The sequence below is a fragment of the Diabrotica undecimpunctata genome, chromosome 1 (assembly GCF_040954645.1).
Source record: "Diabrotica undecimpunctata isolate CICGRU chromosome 1, icDiaUnde3, whole genome shotgun sequence".
Taxonomy (NCBI): domain Eukaryota; kingdom Metazoa; phylum Arthropoda; class Insecta; order Coleoptera; family Chrysomelidae; genus Diabrotica; species Diabrotica undecimpunctata.
The window spans coordinates 150,755,383-150,773,693 of NC_092803.1; the positions used below are offsets into that span (position 1 = coordinate 150,755,383).

The window sequence follows — 18,311 nt, forward strand, 5'->3', positions numbered from 1 at the left end:
AAAACACTCATTCTCTAGTAGATAATGCAGGAAAAGTTATTATTGATGAATGAGAAATACTTGAAACAAGGATTAACTATATAACTAAATTGTTTCAAAATGACACGCCAAACATGCAGAGCAATTTAAATCAAAAAGGACCTAAAATTTTAAAATATAAATTTCTTCATGCAATAAAATCATTTAAAACCAAGAAAGCAACTGGATCAGACAACACGCTAGCTGAACTCTTAAAAATGATACAAGCACATCAGTACAGTCAGCAAGTACCTACTAAATGAGCACATCAGTGTTCTAGTTAAACTTTTTAATGACGTATTTACTACTTGTGAAATACAAGAAGGAGTATACCTTGGAGGAGAATACCTTGAGTCTGTTTTAATAGCAATTCTGAAGAAGCTGCGGACAAGAAGACGTGACGAATACAGGTTAATTAGTCTGATGAGCCAACATTGAAAATTTTTCTTTCCTTTAGCATAAAATTATAAGAAGGTACCGCCAAAAAGACTTTGATGAAACCCAGTTTGGATTTAAAAATGTACTGGGTACACGTGGGGCACTTTTTAACTTAAATTTACTTCTCCAAAAATGCCGGAAATAACGTAAAGATATTTATGTCGCTTTCATTGATTACAAAAAGGTTTTCAATAGCGTACAGCATAAAACGCTATTAAACATATTAAGAACCAAAGGCATTGGTTTTAGAGGCCTAAGTATCAGAAAACTTGTGTTGGAAGTAGAAAGTAGTAGTACAAATCGACGAGAGATTAACTGATGAATGTTACATTTAAATAGGCGTCAGACAGGGATGCATTCTATCCACGCTGATATTTATTATCTACTGACATATAATTTCCAAACAGGCTTTGCAACATAAAGACTTTGGAGTGTGATTGAATAAAAATGTGCTCCGAAGACCCTGGATAGTGAAGAAGATCAATGAAGCTGTGTTAAATACAGCAAATACCGTTCGTGAATTACTGAAAACTATTAAAATAAAAAAAATCTATGGCCACAGAGAAATTGGAAGAAAGCAATCATGGCTCAAGAAAATTCACTATTGGACAACAATACGCAACACTGGAAAACTATTCCGATTAGCTGAATACCGTAAACCATTTGCCAATGAAATTGCCAACGTTAGGGCGAGTTAATATACCACCCAAAGGGATTGAAAAAAAAAAACAAAAACCAATATACAGGCTAAATGTATTAGTTTTAATTTAGTATACGCCAGTGACCAACAAAAAATAATAACAGAAAAAATAAGTTTCAAGAGTTTCACTTGCCAGTTAAAGTGGATTACCAACATTTTTTTCAGATCCCTATTTTAGCGCATATCATTGTAATCCTCTTTTTCACTACTCTATCAGTATTGTATTTTTAGTTTTATATAATGTAATAAATATTTTATTTTCTTAAAGCATATAAAATGCTTTCAAAACAATATATCAGCCATTATTATTATTATATCAGTATAATACATACTTTTATTATTATTGCGTATCTAAGTACCTTGTTGTAGGTGAGTGGCAAGAAGTCGAGTGGCAAGAAAAATCGAAACAGGTCCAGATTTAATCAAGAAATCAAGAGTTGATAATAAAATCTTTAAAAAGTGGTAAAGCTGCAAATCCTGATACGATCTCATATGGATCTAATACATTGGCCGGATAATTAATGTACTAATGGTACAGGATGGTAATTGAAGAAGAAGAAATCAAAAAATAGGTGTAACATAGACTTTCAAAATTACAAAAATGTTAAAGTATAGCTGAAGTATATAGCACCTAGAAAATGAAACGATTTTAATCAGGTTGAATATATCTGAGACGAAACTAACAAAATATTATTTGCATGAAATCGATGTCAAAAGAAATTAAAAAATAAAATAAAAATTTTACAAAAAATCTATAAAATTAACTTGAAATAATAACAGTTAATGTAATTATTAAAATAATAACAGTTATTGTAATTAAAATATCAAACGAGGAACGAGGAAGTACGTGCATAAAAACAAAAGATATATTCGTGTTGTACAAACTTTTTTTACCTCTTTAAAGAGAAGAAGGAAAATCTACATAAAGACACCTGTAACTCATTCAGGTAGTGTTGGGATCCTAATACACTAACGAAGTTGGACCTGGACCTTTGACACTTCGTCCCATAACCACTCCGAGACGGTCGGCGTCCAACTAAAAACCTCTCCTCTGTCATTCCAGATATCAGGAAGGAAGGGCTGGTTAAGGCAAAAACACCTCTCCTGATGCATGCCCTGCTATTACCTGATTTCCATTCTTTGTCCCAGATATCTATCGGGAAAATCACACCTATACGAACCACCAAAGATTTTTAACCCCCTGCCTTAGCGAGACTGCCATCTCTCTCGCGTCGCCAGTCTCTCATTTTCTCATATTTCGGCCTGCGATAGTTCGAACCCCACCGAGATGCTACTCGCTCGTTTCAGAATTCTGTTGCACGTTCCCTCTCCTCTCGTTCTTTTGAACAAAGCAGCTCCCTAATAAATTTATGGATCCGTGTCCATCACCACTCATCCTTCATTATTAAATTTAAGGAATTCGATGAAGTAACAATCAGTATAAGTAGAGGTAGAGTTAGAGCAGGAAGTATGACTTAGAAGAAATAACACGCTTGTAACAAAAGATATTGCAAAAAAGTTTGAAATTGGGAAAAAAAAATTATGTAACGCTAGGCATTACACCCAGTATGATTTAATTGCTGAGTTACAAGTCACTAGACGTAGTAAAAGCAAAAGAAGAAGACCAAGGAAAACCTAGTAAGAGAATCTTAGTCAAAATATGTCAGTAAATGAGATAAATATTCATTCTTCTTCATATTATTTTTATGTAGACATAAATCTGTCTGGTTTTCAATGTGCTTCTAATAAACTCTCTTTCCAGCGTTTTCGCCGTATTTCCACTGATCATCTTACTATTCCGTCTCTCGCCATCTTTACTACTTTATTTGTTGGCATCCTAATTATATGTCATTAATCTATACTTCTAGCTTTGTCCCATAGTATTTTACTACCAATTTTTCATCCCTGCTGTTTCTAACGTCCTCTCTGTGTCAGGTCGTGTTTCTGTCGCGTATGTCATTCTTGTTCTGATTACTGCTTTGTAATTTCCGCCTTTCATTTCTTGTTCTACATTTTTATTTTGGTTCACTCAGGACTCTTACAGATTCTTTTCACCTTCTACTTTTTCCAGCTTTCCGCAACTAGACAGTCTAATGCTCAGATATTAAACTCTATCACTAGTCCTATTATCTGTCCCTTCAGTTCCAATTTACATCTTAGTAAATTTGTCGTTATAACCGTTTTTTTCTTTTTTTTTCTTGTTAAAATTGTCACATTCAATTTTCAAACGAATATATTAAATTGGCGAAGCATAGGTTGTAAATCCTCTTCACTCGAAGAGATTAGTCTTACGTCATCTAAATAGCTTTTTTTAATGTCTTTTTTGCTATGTATTTACGCTGTTGAAGGTTTTTTCAGTCCTCGTCATCTTTTGCATCTTACCACTTGAGATTTAGCGTATTCTGTTCCTTCGCCAGCTTTAATCATTCGTCTTTCCTTCAAGATTTTTTGTATTTTATTTTCATTTGTTCCAAAGACGTCTAATGCTGCTTTATTACTTCTATCTTTTAATGTTTGATACATTTTCTCTGCTATGCTGTTATTGTCTTTGTGTAATTTTTGTGATAAGTGTAATTTTTGTAATAAACCTCGATACTGGATCAAAAGTCGTTAGGTGAACATGTAATTTTAACAAATCTTACAGCGTACAGGTCAATATAAAATTATATTTCAAGCGAAAGTTTTTGCTTTCATGACTGCATTGATTAAATCCTTAATTGAGACCCTAAAGCAAAGAGAATCAACATTTATACTATTAGCCAATCGCTTATTCTGTCCGTTAAGAAGCTACTCACCAAAACCAGTAAGAAACTGCAAAGATCTCCTTAACAATCTGTTAAAAGACAATAAAGTATGATAAAAAGATTGCTGGTGTTAGCACATATTCATGAATGTTATTCATGGAAAATAAGTCTTCTACTTATAATCCGTTATAGGTTTTAATAAAGTTGAAAAAAGGGCAGCTTCTTCAGATCCTCAAAAATCCCTGATATCCTTAGTTTCTTGAGGGCCTGAAGATGCTATAAAAGTTTATAAACAACGAAACCGGTAGCCCTTTTTATAACTTTATTAAAAGCTATAACCGATTGTGAGTAGAAGACTTATTTCCCTGACATTCAACAATAAAGTTTCTTTACTATAAGTGCTGAGTCATGAAGAGGTGCATGGGAATAAACGAGCAGATTTTTTTTCAAAATAAGGCTCGAGAGAAACCTTTCAACTGAGGCTTAAACTAGAAGGAAGAGATCCTCAAACTACCAATGAGAAAACTGTTCGCCGTCCTTGGGGCCACAGGTTAATGAGAAAAAAACAGGGTTGGTACAAAGGTCTTTTAACTAGGTGCCAAAAATTAAAATCTTTTGACTCAACTAAAAAAAAAAGAAGAAGAAGTGTAGTTTGTACTGCAAATAAAGAAATTATTGCATTCGATATATTAATTCAAATTTAGATTAAACTTGTTTGGCTTTCTTTATGTTACACTCTTTAGATAAAAAATATTTGTATATTGTGAGATATGTCTGTAATTTTTGTAAAATCGTCCTGTAACAAAGTATTGCCATATGTACATCATAAAGAGTTTTGTGGTCTTCAAAAGCTACAGCATAATATATTAACTTAAACAACATCCAAAATTAAAACTATAAGTCATTCTTGGCTCCCTGTGAAGTGGTGCCACTCAAATCAAAAATTTGAATAGTTGAATAGAATATGTTAAGTTAATAATAATAAGTACTTGGCCTATGCGCGGTTTTTTATCACAAGCAACGTCAGTAGGTTTTTTGGTATAAATACTATACCTTTCAAGTTGTGTTCATATTCAGTTTGAAAGAACTAATAGCAACAATGTTTGTCCCTAAAACTCTTTTACTTTTGGGCTTTGCCCTTTTCGTCTCAGCCGGTAAGTTTTGAATAATTTTTTGGTTTTAGAATTTTTATAAAAATTTTAAATTACTAAAAGACTAGTATAAAAAATCAGTTTCATAGTTTCTTTGATTTTTAACAAAACGTGAACACGTTTAAAATAAATATTACCTACATATTTACATATCAATTAATGCTTTCATAGAGCATATCAAATCTATATGTTCTATAGTTATAATGTAATAATAAACTAAAATTAATTGTAGAAACTGACCTTGATACCGGCTATGAAATTTTGAGATGCGCCAACAAAGCAATGAGAGTAGGAGTACCTGAATTGGGAGTACCACCACACGATCCCTTCGTCGCCTTTAAAAAGAACATCTCATGGACCGGAGACATCGGTGTTGCTAGGTAAGAGGAACATTTAGGATTATTTGATCCAAATTGATCCTTTATTTTGGATTGTTCATTTTAATTAGGCCAATTCTACAGATTTGTTAGCTAATGGTATAACTATAATTTTGTAAGAAAAATATTAGATGCCGAAATCGAGAAAGAGCTTGATTTGATACTCGAGAAACTAAAAAGAGTAAGCCAGTAACATGGACTGAATTATTAAAAATAAGACCAAAGTAACGAGTGGATAGAACCAAAAACAATAGAATCGAAATTAGGAACATTGCTGAATATCAGTTGGTTGACAGTTTTGTGTATTTAGGCACCACCGGCAATAACAATAGGTGAACAGAAAATTTGACGGTGTAGTGATACGCGTGGAATCGCCGTGTTAAACTTTATGAGATTACGAAAAACAGACATACAAGATGTATGAACATTGGTTTTACCAATCTACATTTCTAACATTTTTACTGTTTGTGTGAAATTTTCATTTTATCATATTTTCTTTTTATTTCTAGCACCTCAATTGACGTAGACACATTGAGATGGTATGGTCTCGCCGACTGGGACATCTCTGCCAAGCAAATCAGTGCTGATACTGATGATGAAGCAGTCTTTGACTACACCACATACTGGCCCGTTTTCACAATCAGCGGCAACTACAAGGCAACTGTTAAAGAACTGTTCCTTACACAAAAATACCATGGAAGCTTCAAGTAAGTATCATTATAAAGAAAATGATAATGATTATATAGAAGCCGTTCTAGTTAAATTTTATTTAGGAAGCTTAGCATATTTTATGTGTGCAGCTAGGAAGTATAATGTTCTTTTTATTATACTATCAAGAGATAAAGCACGACTGATTTAAGTTAAATTTATAGTTATAATTTACACCAAACATTCACGTAATTACCAAAAAATAATTAAATTAAAGACATCTTTCGTGAAAGACAATACCTCTATTTAATTAATTTTAAATTTTATCATAATCATTTTATTATTATGGAAATGCTATTTTGAAATTAAAATAATATAACACGATTTTTTTAGACTTGTCATGGAGAAACCAAAATGGACTGGAAGAATCTCAGCAGGTAAAATTCAACCAAACGCCACTGTAGATAGCTTCACCGTTTCATGGCACGTTGAAGATGTAGATGTAAGTTTTTTTATCATATTTAAGTCATATTTTTCATTTTTCTATCTTCTAGACTAGAGAAAGTTGTATTTTGTTAATTAATATTAACTCCTTTAATATTAACTAATATTATCAATTTGGCATCCAAGTTATAACATTTGATTTTTTATATTTAATTGTTTCTCTTTTATAGGTTTCCATTTCTGGATTAGGTCTCATTGGAGATGCTACAGCTCTTGCCATTCAAGAAGGTATTGAAACTGCCCTTAATGCCGATCTTCTCGGAAATGTCGTTGGAGACTTCCTTAAAATGAGATTCAACACCGTCTGGTACCCCACTGGCAAACTTTGGGTTCTCATGCAATGGTGTAAAGACAACAGCGGATCCACCGCAGCACCATCTTTTTAATCAAATAGTTAACTAATAATAGACTTTTTGTTTAACTTTGTAAAGATATATAATAAAATCGAAATAGTTCTTTAATAATTTTTAAAATTTTTATTAAAAATTGAAAACAAATTCCTATCCCAATCTCTCAAAATACAATTCTTATAGTACGCTACTGCAACAGTAACAGTATAACGTAGTTAATCAAACTCACATTTTCATAGATATTTAATAATAAGGGAATATATGGATAACAGGTTGCTAGTAAAAAGTGGACGCAAATAGTTTTGTAATTGTGTTAATGGTAATCAATTTTTAAACTAAAATTTCGTTCATTTATTTTTTAAATAAAATACGCTGCTTATGATGTATATGCATGTTTTTTATATCAAATGAAATCCAATTTTGTTTTAATATGATGATATAAGGTGGTCTGAGCAAAAATGGTATCAAATTAGGGTTACAATTGACACTAGCCATGTCAAACCAGTGGCGTTGCGCACTAGCTCTCTTTTAATTCATCTTTGAAATTTCGCGATTTTAACATGTGACAACCCTAATTTTCGACCATTTTTTCTCAAGCAAACTTATATTATCATATAAAGATAAAAAATTAGCTTTAATTTTATATAAAAAAATTAGTATATACGTCAATCTGTTATCAATATATTTCCCTATTCTTAAATGTACAGTATGATGCAAAAGTATGGAATAAATTTATTATTTCAGAGAAACAGAGAACTTTGAAAAAAAAATCTTAGAAATATGTCAATTGTAATTTTTAAATGGCAATCAATTGCTATATACACTTAGGTGCAAAAAAATTGATCCATTCCTTATTTCTTATTTATTTGAAGTATAATTTTAGAGACTTTAAATTACGTATGTAAATTTAGGTGTACCCTCGTATACGAGAAATAAAATACTATTTTTAATATTGCTTTTTATATTTCTTAAAACAAATTGGTATTTCAGGTTTTTGTCAAAAAGGGTCTGAAGCAAGTAGATATTTATTGAATGATGTTTTTAATTCAACAACCATTCTAGTGTAGTGATTTTATTTTCAAAACGTGTTATATTTTTATTTAATTATCCTTCCTAAATGTCTCTAACTCCGAAAAATGCTGCAAGGGCGGTGACTTTAGTTCAAGATGGTCGTAGTCAATATTATGCAGCTGAAATGTTGGGTGTTAGTTGATCTTCGGTATAAAGAGCCGTTAATATCTACCGAATAACGAAGATACTTCACCTTCCTTCGCGACTAACAATGCTGATCCTGATGCCGTAAGTGGGAAGCCAGTCTCGGATACTCCTATAAACAAATATTTTTCATTACCATATTTCAGAGATAGCACTCCAGGGTTAACACGGATTCTGAAAAGTGTTGAAAACAACAACATTAAACTTAATGTGGCTTGTAGATCAGCCCTAACAATTAATAATCTTTATTCTAAGATAAAAGATAAGACTCTCATAGATAGGCTTAGTAACATTGTCTACAACATTCCATGCCTCTCTTGCCGTAATTCCTTCATCGGCCAAACATCTCAATTATTGAAATCACGTATTACACTACACAAAAGTGATTCTCGACTTCACCCTGACCGCTGTGCATTAGCCAAACATGTCCATTCCACTGGTTATCTCATGGACTATACTAACACTACAATTCTCCACCGTCAGAACAATAAATCTAAAAGAGAGTTAATTGAAATGTGTTATATTTTCTTTAACGATTTCTCCGTCAATTTTAAGAGTCACATTAAGAATCTAAGCGATATATACCACTTCTTACTTAAATGAGATACCAACAACAATACAACATCACAGATAACTAACTTGACTGATATATCCATTAACAACTTACCTACTTTAATAATTAATTTTCATTAACTAAAAAAGATAACATTCCCTTGATTTTCTTAGATATATCTCAATAAGATATTATTATAATAATACATGAACAATATAATATAATTAAAAAAGAAAATCTAAAATAATATTTCCCTATACTGGGATTTAATTTCATTCGGTTTTACCAATGAACCTTAACGACATAAAGATTCAAAAGAACTACTTGAATTGTCAGCACATGCGTTCTGGTTAAAACAGAACCTCATATTTAAACTTTCTAACTTTGTACAAACTAAATTTGTACAAATTTTACTTCTTAATGTTTATAAACAATGGAGATATGATTTAAAAAAAAATAGTCGCTAACTTCGTGCCTATTGGACATAGAAGGTTTTTTTACCAGCTATCCAATGGTTATACGTACAAGTCTGTAGCTTGAAAAATATAAAAGTTATTACAATTGTTTATAAGTAAAAAATATACCCCTTTTTCAAACGTTTATTTTGTAAATAATTTCGATGAAAACGCATTATGCATTTAACTTCTGAGATAGTCTAAGTCTTAAAGAATCCTATGAAATGTGCTAAATGTTTCTAGCATCATGCACAGGGCATGCTCAATAGTTTAAATAATTATCCTCAGGGATAAACAAATTAAATAACTTTTAAACTATGGGGGGAGATTTCGTACAAATTTAAAGAACAGTAGTTCCTCGATGTTTAAATGTATTAATAACATTTTATTTTGTTAATAAAAAAATGTTAATTAAATTTATAAATTAGTGCAAAAAAACTGCATTTTTGCAAATATCTCCGTAAATTATTTATCAATTTTAATTGAAAAAAAGGGGAAATAAGGATATTCTTGATATAAAAAAATGATATGTGTATTATGTTTATTTAAAATATAAGAAAAAAAAACTTATAGACAAAAAATCAAATTGTGACCATAAATGATTGTTAAGAAAAAAACGCAAGGTAAAAATAGAAATATCTTTTCATCTATTCGTCATCTAGTAACCCCCACGTACGTCTTAAAAGCTTCAGATATCTGCGAAAAATTTTGCCGTGAAATCGATGATTTTTGCATAACCAGACTGGTCTATACATAGGGAGCCAACAATGGTGAATGATTGTTTTAATTTTGGGTGGTGTTTAAGGTTTTATATTATACTATAGCTTTTTAAGATACCAAGAATCTTCGTAATGTACATACGGCAATACTTTGTCAAAGGACGATATTACAAAAAAATATAGATAATCCTGTATTTCACATTATACAAATATTTTTATATCTAAAGAGTGTAACATAAAGAAAGCCAAACAAGTTTAATCTAAATTTGAATTAATACATAGAACCAATAATTTCTTTACTAACAGTACAAACTACACTTCTTCTTTTTTCTAGTTGAGTCAAAAGAATATTTTCTGGTACCTAGTTATAAGTCCTTTGTACCAAACCCTGTTTTTTTTTTCTCATTAAACTTCATCAACTCCTGTGGCACCAAGGACGGCAAACAGGAAACAAATGAAAACAAAACACAAAAAATCTTGAAGGAAAGACGAACGATTAAAGCTGGAGAAGGAACAGAATAGGTTAAATCTCAAGTGGTAAGATGCAAAAGATGACGAAGACTGAAAAAACCATAAACAGTGTAAATACACAGCGAAAAAGACATTAAAAAAACTACTTAGATAAAGTAAGAATAATCACTTCGAGTGAAGAGGATTTGCAACTTATGCCTCACCAATTTATTATATTCGCGAGTAAATTAAGTATGACAATATTTACCAAAAAAAAAAGCAAAATGCACGGTTCTAACGACAAATTTACTAAGGTGTAAATTGGAACGACTAGATATTATAAATGTCTATTTAACTAACCTCGTGTATAAATTAAGAGCCACAGTTAATAACAGCATGTGCGAAAGTAAGATTGTGTCCATATTTGGTGCACATGGTCGTTAAAGCGTAAATTAGTTTATTTTGCGTCCTTTACAAGTCTCAGGTTAAGACACATTGGCACCCTTTATATTGCAGATTCTAGAATTCAGTGTGTCTTGATTCCTCTTGTCAACTGTGATCTAATTGTTATCTATATTTTATCTATCAGTCATTGAACTGTCCGTTATGAGCAACGAGTCCTTTGTAAAGTTCTTGTGTACGGTCAGCTTTGCCACTTTTGCAGTAAAATACCTCAAGCGAAATACACCCGATAGACGATTATTTCTGACCATTGATCGTCGATTACGGGAAACGGGTACATTCCAACCGCAAGTTGCTGGCAATAGTGGTCGTCCAATAATGGATGCAACTGATGAAGACATTTTAGAAATCATTGAAGAAGTTTCTGGAACAAGTACAAGGGTAATAGCTGCTCAACTAAATGTTCCTCACGTAAGGGTTTGGAGGCGTTTGAAGGATCAGCTGATTAAACCCTATTACTTACCAACGGTTTAAGAGTTAAGTATTGGTTGAAGATTAACCTAAAAGGATTGGATTTTGCGATCGGTTGTTAATGGAAAACGCTCGAAATGTTAATTATATTAAAAATATTTTGTTTACCGACGAGGCTATCTTCAGTAGCAATGGAATAACAAACCATCATAACGAGCACATTTGGGCCGACGAAAATCCTCACGCCAAAAAAACCGACCTACCTACCTTTGCAGACAGTATCCTGGTCGGTGGATTGGAAGGAGTCGTGACGCACCTATTTCTTGGCCACCTAGAAGTCCAGGTCTTAACCCCATGGACGTTTGCTTTTGGTGGTTTATGAAAGACAAAGTGTATTCTGTAACAATAGAGGACGAACAACAATATTGAGGGTTAGAATATTTGAAGCTGCAAATCAATTTCGTCAGAAAAATATGGAGCATTCGGTTTTCCTTATTAAAATGATACCAAATGTGTATTGAAGAAAATGGGGGTCATTTTGAACATTCATTGTAATATCATATATATCGGTTAATCCTTAGTCTGTACCCATCATCGTCTTGTGAAATCCAAATCCAATTAGTTAGTTATCGTACTTTATTGTGAATAGTACATCGAGGCAGACAATTGCTGCAAGGCGCCTGGTAGTGAAATTCGCGCACTTTTTTTTTTGAAATAACTAATGTATTATATATCTTTTTCGAGAAATTGAAATTTTATTGGTAAGTAAAATTGTTAATAATATAATTATTTATAAGAATTAATAATATATATGAAACATATTAGATTATTGTTGAATTCTATATTATAACATATTTTATAATTTTAGATTACGCCATGTCTCGTAAAAATCCAAAGGAAGTGTTAACCCAAGCACAATTAGAGGAAATACATGTTCAGAGCAAGATATGTCAGATGAGGAGGAAGTGTTTTACGAAAACGTTGAAGATACATTCATTGGCAAGGATAAAACAAGTAAGTGGTATAAAACTTCTTTTTCCACATCTAAGACAAAGCAACAAAATATAATAAGAGTACCACCGGGATTAAAAGGAACTGCACGTCAAATAAAAACAGAAATTGATGCGTACTTTACTATTATGAATATTGATATGGTTGATGAAATTCTAATTTTTACCAATTTATATATTAATGTCATTGATCTATACTTCTAATTATATGTCATTGATCTATACTTCTAGCTTTGTCCCATAGTATTTTACTACCAATTTTTCATCCCTGCTGTTTCTTACGTCCTCTCTGTGTCAGGTCGTGTTTCTGTCGCGTATGTCATTCTTGTTCTGATGACTGCTTTGTAATTTCTGCCTTTTATTTCTTTTCCTACATTTTTATTTTGGTTCACTCAGGACTCTTACAGATTCTTTTCACCTTTTACTTTTTCCAGCTTTCCGCAACTAGACAGTCTAATGCTCAGATATTAAACTCCATCACTAGTCCTATTATCTGTCCCTTCAGTTCCAATTAACATCTTAGTAAATTTGTCGTTATAACCGTGCATTTTGCTTTTTTTTTTCTTGTTAAAATTGTCACATTCAATTTTCAAACATATATATTAAATCGGCGAAGCATAGGTTGTAAATCCTCTTCACTCGAAGAGATTAGTCTTGCTTCATCTAAATAGTTTTTTTAATGTCTTTTTTGCTGTGTATTTACGCTGTTTATGGTTTTTTCAGTCCTCGTCATCTTTTGCATCTTACCACTTGAGATTTAGCGTATTCTGTTCCCTCGCCAGCTTTAATCATTCGACTTTCCTTCAAGATTTTTTGTATTTTATTTTCATTTGTTCCAAAGACGTCTAATGCTGCTTCATTACTTCTATCTTTTAATGTTTGATACATTTTCTCTGCTATGCTGTTATTGTCTTTGTGTAATTTTTGTAATAAACCTCGATACTGGATCAAAAGTCGTTAGGTGAACATGTAATTTTAACAAATCTTACGGCGTACAGGTCAATATAAAATTATATTTCAAGTTAAAGTTTTTGCTTTCATGACTGCATTGATTAAATCCTGAATTGAGACCCTAAAGTAAAGAGAATCAACATTTATACTATTAGCCAATCGCTTATTCTGTCCGTTAAGAAGCTCTTCACCAAAACCAGTAAGAAACTGCAAAGATCTCCTTAACAATCTGTTAAAAGACAATAAAGTATGATAAAAAAAATTGCCGGTGTTAGCACATATTCATGAATATTATTCATGGAAAATAAGTCTTCTACTTATAATCCGTTATAGGTTTTAATAAAGTTTAAAAAAGAGAATAGTCTACCGGTTTCGGTATTTACAAATTTTTACAGCTTCTTCCGATCCTCAAAAATCCTTGATATCCTTAGTTTCTTGAGGGCCTGAAGATGCTGTAAAAGTTTATAAACAACGAAACCGGTAGCCCTTTTTTTAACTTTATTAAAAGCTATAACCGATTGTGAGTAGAAGACTTATTTCCCTGACATTCAACAATAAAGTGTCTTACCTATAAGTGCTGAGTCATGAAGAGGTGCATGGGAATAAACGAGCAGATTTTTTTTCAAAATAAGGCTCGAGAGAAACCGTTCAACTGAGGCTTAAACTAAAAGAGATCCTTAAACTACCAATGAGAACACTGTTTGCCGTCCTTGGGGCCACAGGACTGATTGAAGTTTAATGAGAAAAAACAGGGTTTGGTACAAAGGTCTTATAACTAGGTGCCAGAAATTAAAGTCCTTTGACTCAACTAAAAAGAAGAAGAAATGTAGTTTGTACTGCAAATAAAGAAATTATTGGATTCTATGTATTAATTCAAATTTAGATTAAACTTGTTTGGCTTTCTTTATGTTACACTCTTTAGATACAAAATATTTGTATATTGTGAGATATGTCTGTAATTTTTGTAAAATCGTCCTGTAACAAAGTATTGCCATATGTACATTATAAAGAGATTTGTGGTCTTAAAAAGCTACAGCAAAATATATTACCTTAAACAACATCCAAAATTAAAACAATAAGTCACCATTCTTGGCTCCCTGTGAAGTGGTGCCACTCAAATCAAAAATTTGAATAGAATTATATGTTAAGTTAATAATAATAAGTACTTGGCCTATGAGCGGTTTTTTATCACAAGCAACGTCAGTAGGTTTTTTGGTATAAATACTACACCTTTCAAGATGTGTTCATATTCAGTTTGAAAGAACTAATAGCAACAATGTTTGTCCCTAAAACTCTTTTGCTTTTGGGCTTTGCCCTTTTCGTCTCAGCCGGTAAGTTTTGAATAATTTTTTGGTTTTAGAATTTTTATAAAAATTTTAATTACTAAAAGAGTAGTATAAAAAAAATCAGTTCTATAGTTTCTTTGATTTTTAACAAAACGTGAACACGTTTAAAATAAATATTACCTACATTATTTAGATATCAATTAATGCTTTCTTAGAGCATATCAAATCTATATGTTCTATAGTTATAATGTGATAATAAACTAAAATTAATTGTAGAAACTGACCTTGATACCGGCTATGAAATTTTGAGATGCGCCAACAAAGCAATGAGAGTAGGAGTACCTGAATTGGGAGTACCACCACACGATCCCTTCGTCGCCTTTAAAAAGAACATCTCATGGACCGGAGACATCGGTGTTGCTAGGTAAGAGGAACATTTAGGATTATTTGATCCTTTATTTTGGATTGTTCATTTTAATTAGGCCAATTCTACAGATTTGTTAGCTAATGGTATAACTATAATTTTGTAAGAAAAATATTAGATGCCGAAATCGAGAAAGAGCTTGAGTTGATACTCGAGAAACTAAAAAGAGTAAGCCAGTAACATGGACTACGAATTATTAAAAATAAGACCAAAGTAACGAGTGGATAGAACCAAAAACAATAGAATCGAAATTGGGAACATTGCTGAATATCAGTTGGTTGACAGTTTTGTGTATTTAGGCACCACCGGCAATAACAATAGGTGAACAGAAAATTTGACGGTGTAGTGATACGCGTGGAATCGCCGTGTTAAACTTTATGAGATTACGAAAAACAGACATACAACAAGATGTATGAACATTGGTTTTACCAATATTGAGCAATATGTGAAGAAAACATCCAACAAAATATAGGGATTTTATTTATGATTTAATTTTGTTAGTTAACTTTATACTGGTACATTTCTAACATTTCTACTGTTTGTGTAAAATTTTCATTTTATCATATTTTCTTTTTATTTCTAGCACCTCAATTGACGTAGACACATTGAGATGGTATGGTCTCGCCGACTGGGACATCTCTGCCAAGCAAATCAGTGCTGATACTGATGATGAAGCAGTCTTTGACTACACCACTTACTGGCCCGTTTTCACAATCAGCGGCAACTACAAAGCAACTGTTAAAGAACTGTTCCTTACACAAAAATACCATGGAAGCTTCAAGTAAGTATCAATATAAAGAAAATGATAATGATTATATAGAAGCCGTTCTAGTTAAATTTTATTTAGGAAGCTTAGCATATTTTATGTGTGCAGCTAGGAAGTATAATGTTCTTTTTATTATACTATCAAGATATAAAGCACGACTGATTTAAATTAAATTTATAGTTATAATTTACACCAAACATTCACGTAATTACCAAAAAATAATTAAATTAAAGACATCTTTCGTGATCTCATAACTAAAGACAATACCTCTATTTAATATATTTTAAATTTTATCATAAATTATGGGAATGCTATTTTGAAATTAAAATAATATAACACGATTTTTTTAGACTTGTAATGGAGAAACCAAAATGGACTGGAAGAATCTCAGCAGGTAAAATTCAACCAAACGCCACTGTAGATAGCTTCACCGTTTCATGGCACGTTGAAGATGTAGATGTAAGTTTTTTTATCATATTTTTCATTTTTCTATCTTCTAGACTAGAAAAAAATGTATTTTGTTAATTCATATTAACTCCTTTAATATTAACTAATATTATCAATTTGGCATCCAAGTTATAACATTTGATTTTTTATATTTAATTGTTTCTCTTTTATAGGTTTCCATTTCTGGATTAGGTCTCATTGGAGATGCTACAGCTCTTGCCATTCAAGAAGGTATTGAAACTGCCCTTAATGCCGATCTTCTCGGAAATGTCGTTGGAGACTTCCTTAAAATGAGATTCAACACCGTCTGGTACCCCACTGGCAAACTTTGGGTTCTCATGCAATGGTGTAAAGACAACAGCGGATCCACCGCAGCACCATCTTTTTAATCAAATAGTTAACTAATAATAGACTTTTTGTTTAACTTTGTAAAGCTATATAATAAAATCGAAATAGTTCTTTAATAATTTTTAAAATTTTTATTAAAAATTGAAAACAAATTCCTATCCCAATCTCTCAAAATACAATTGTTATAGTACGCTACTGCAACAGTAACAGTATAACGTAGCTAATCAAACTCACATTTTCATATACAGTGATGAGTGTCTTACCACCCGGCTTTTTAACGTAAGAGATAGAAAACACAGTTACCTTGTGAAATAAAAAGAGATGAAACTCGTAGAGGTGAGAAATAATCGGAAAAACCTATAATTTATATTACATTACATTACCACTATCGATAGTCTTACACCTTTAGACGTTAGATTCGAGCTAAATCACCTCGGTCATAATTATTATGAGTAACGTCGAATGTGTGACGTATTTCCATTTTTTAATTTCGCATAAAGTAAAAACTGATTGACCACAATAAAGCAAAAATGTGAATAAAATAATTTAATTAATAGTGATTATTTAATCTAAAGTTTTAAATTATTAACCAAGAATAATTTCTACTATGATTTGAAGAGTTTCATACACTCTTGTCACGGAATAATTATAAATCCTTCGTGGATTAGAGGTAAGAATTCGACATTGCGATATAGACATCGCAGACGATTAGAGTTCAAAACCCACATGTGGTTTTTTTTTTTTTTTAATAATTTGAAATTATGCAAAGATCGTTTTGCTTTGAATCACTAAACGAAACTAAACAAAAACTAAAGTTAAAACAAAAAATCTTATTGACAAAACAGTGTCGTCGTACTTTCGAAAATAAAGTAAAAACTTTTAAAGAATGTTTAAATAAGTAAAAATTCTATAAAAATAAAAAAATATCCGTGGCCACTAATCAATCGATTAGGAAAAGTTGCACTGAGATATTCACTGACGATGCGAAAATTATGTGCAGGACAACCATCGTGTTGAAACCATATGGAATCGAAAGGTATTGGTAAATTACAAAGGGCTGGGACAATTTCATTTTGCAGAAGTTCCCAGTATTTCCGCCCAGTCAACATACCGTCTATAAAAAATGGACATAGCATTGATTGAATTGTGACGGCCATGCAATAAAAACGTACATTCATCGGTGAACAAAACGTTCTCTAAAAAATGTTCATCTTGATGTAACATTTCCATTGCAGTTTGACAAAATTCTAAACGTCTATATTGATCCCCAGGGAATTGTTCGTTGGATTTATGAAGTTTATAAGGACGGTATCGATGTCTTTACAAAATTTCACCTACTCTAAATCTTGGAATTCCACATTGTTCTCCGAGACGAGGTGTTGATTGGGTAGGATTTTGCTCAATACTTGCACAAATCAAAGTGTCCCTTAGTTCCAATTCTGGATTTACCTCCCTTCGTCTACGAACTCCTCTTGGATCGAACACGGATCCATAAGTAAAAAAATTACGTATAATAGACTGAATTGTTGATCGTGCTGGAGCCGGCCTATTTGGAAACATATTTACAAATTGTTGTCTAATCATGTTGTCTGATAATCCATTCACATGCCAGACAACAATTTGCACTTTTTCCTCGACCGTTAAAATCTTTTTCACGAATTGTTTTTTCAATAAAAAGTTTCTGTTTACCGTAAAAAACACTTCTCGATGTGTTATTATTTGATAACTTGGCTTATTTGAAGGCTTAATGATTTGGTTAGCTATAAAGCAGGTAGCTGTTCGCGCGCATCCATTCCAATGTCGTCAATTGTTTTGAAAATCATTACCTGTACGGAGGAATTGATATTAACACTGAGAATTTAGTGATGGATTTGACATTAAACA

General features: G+C 31.9%; 3 protein-coding genes across 6 annotated transcripts in view; 2 read left to right on the forward strand and 1 right to left on the reverse strand.

The window, feature by feature from the left end:
• H2.0 (Homeodomain protein 2.0) overlaps positions 1-18,311 on the reverse strand; it is a 160,288-nt gene that overhangs the window by 16,879 nt on the left and 125,098 nt on the right. The window lies entirely within an intron of this gene.
• On the forward strand, positions 4,905-7,044 carry LOC140432365 (uncharacterized). Its single transcript, XM_072520213.1, has 5 exons — positions 4,905-5,054; positions 5,284-5,431; positions 5,938-6,135; positions 6,470-6,578; positions 6,751-7,044. Exons 1-5 carry the CDS (start codon positions 5,000-5,002, stop codon positions 6,964-6,966), a joined length of 726 nt encoding a protein of 241 aa, XP_072376314.1. The 5' UTR covers positions 4,905-4,999; the 3' UTR covers positions 6,967-7,044.
• On the forward strand, positions 14,331-16,546 carry LOC140432370 (uncharacterized). Its single transcript, XM_072520221.1, has 5 exons — positions 14,331-14,487; positions 14,719-14,866; positions 15,450-15,647; positions 15,983-16,091; positions 16,253-16,546. Exons 1-5 carry the CDS (start codon positions 14,433-14,435, stop codon positions 16,466-16,468), a joined length of 726 nt encoding a protein of 241 aa, XP_072376322.1. The 5' UTR covers positions 14,331-14,432; the 3' UTR covers positions 16,469-16,546.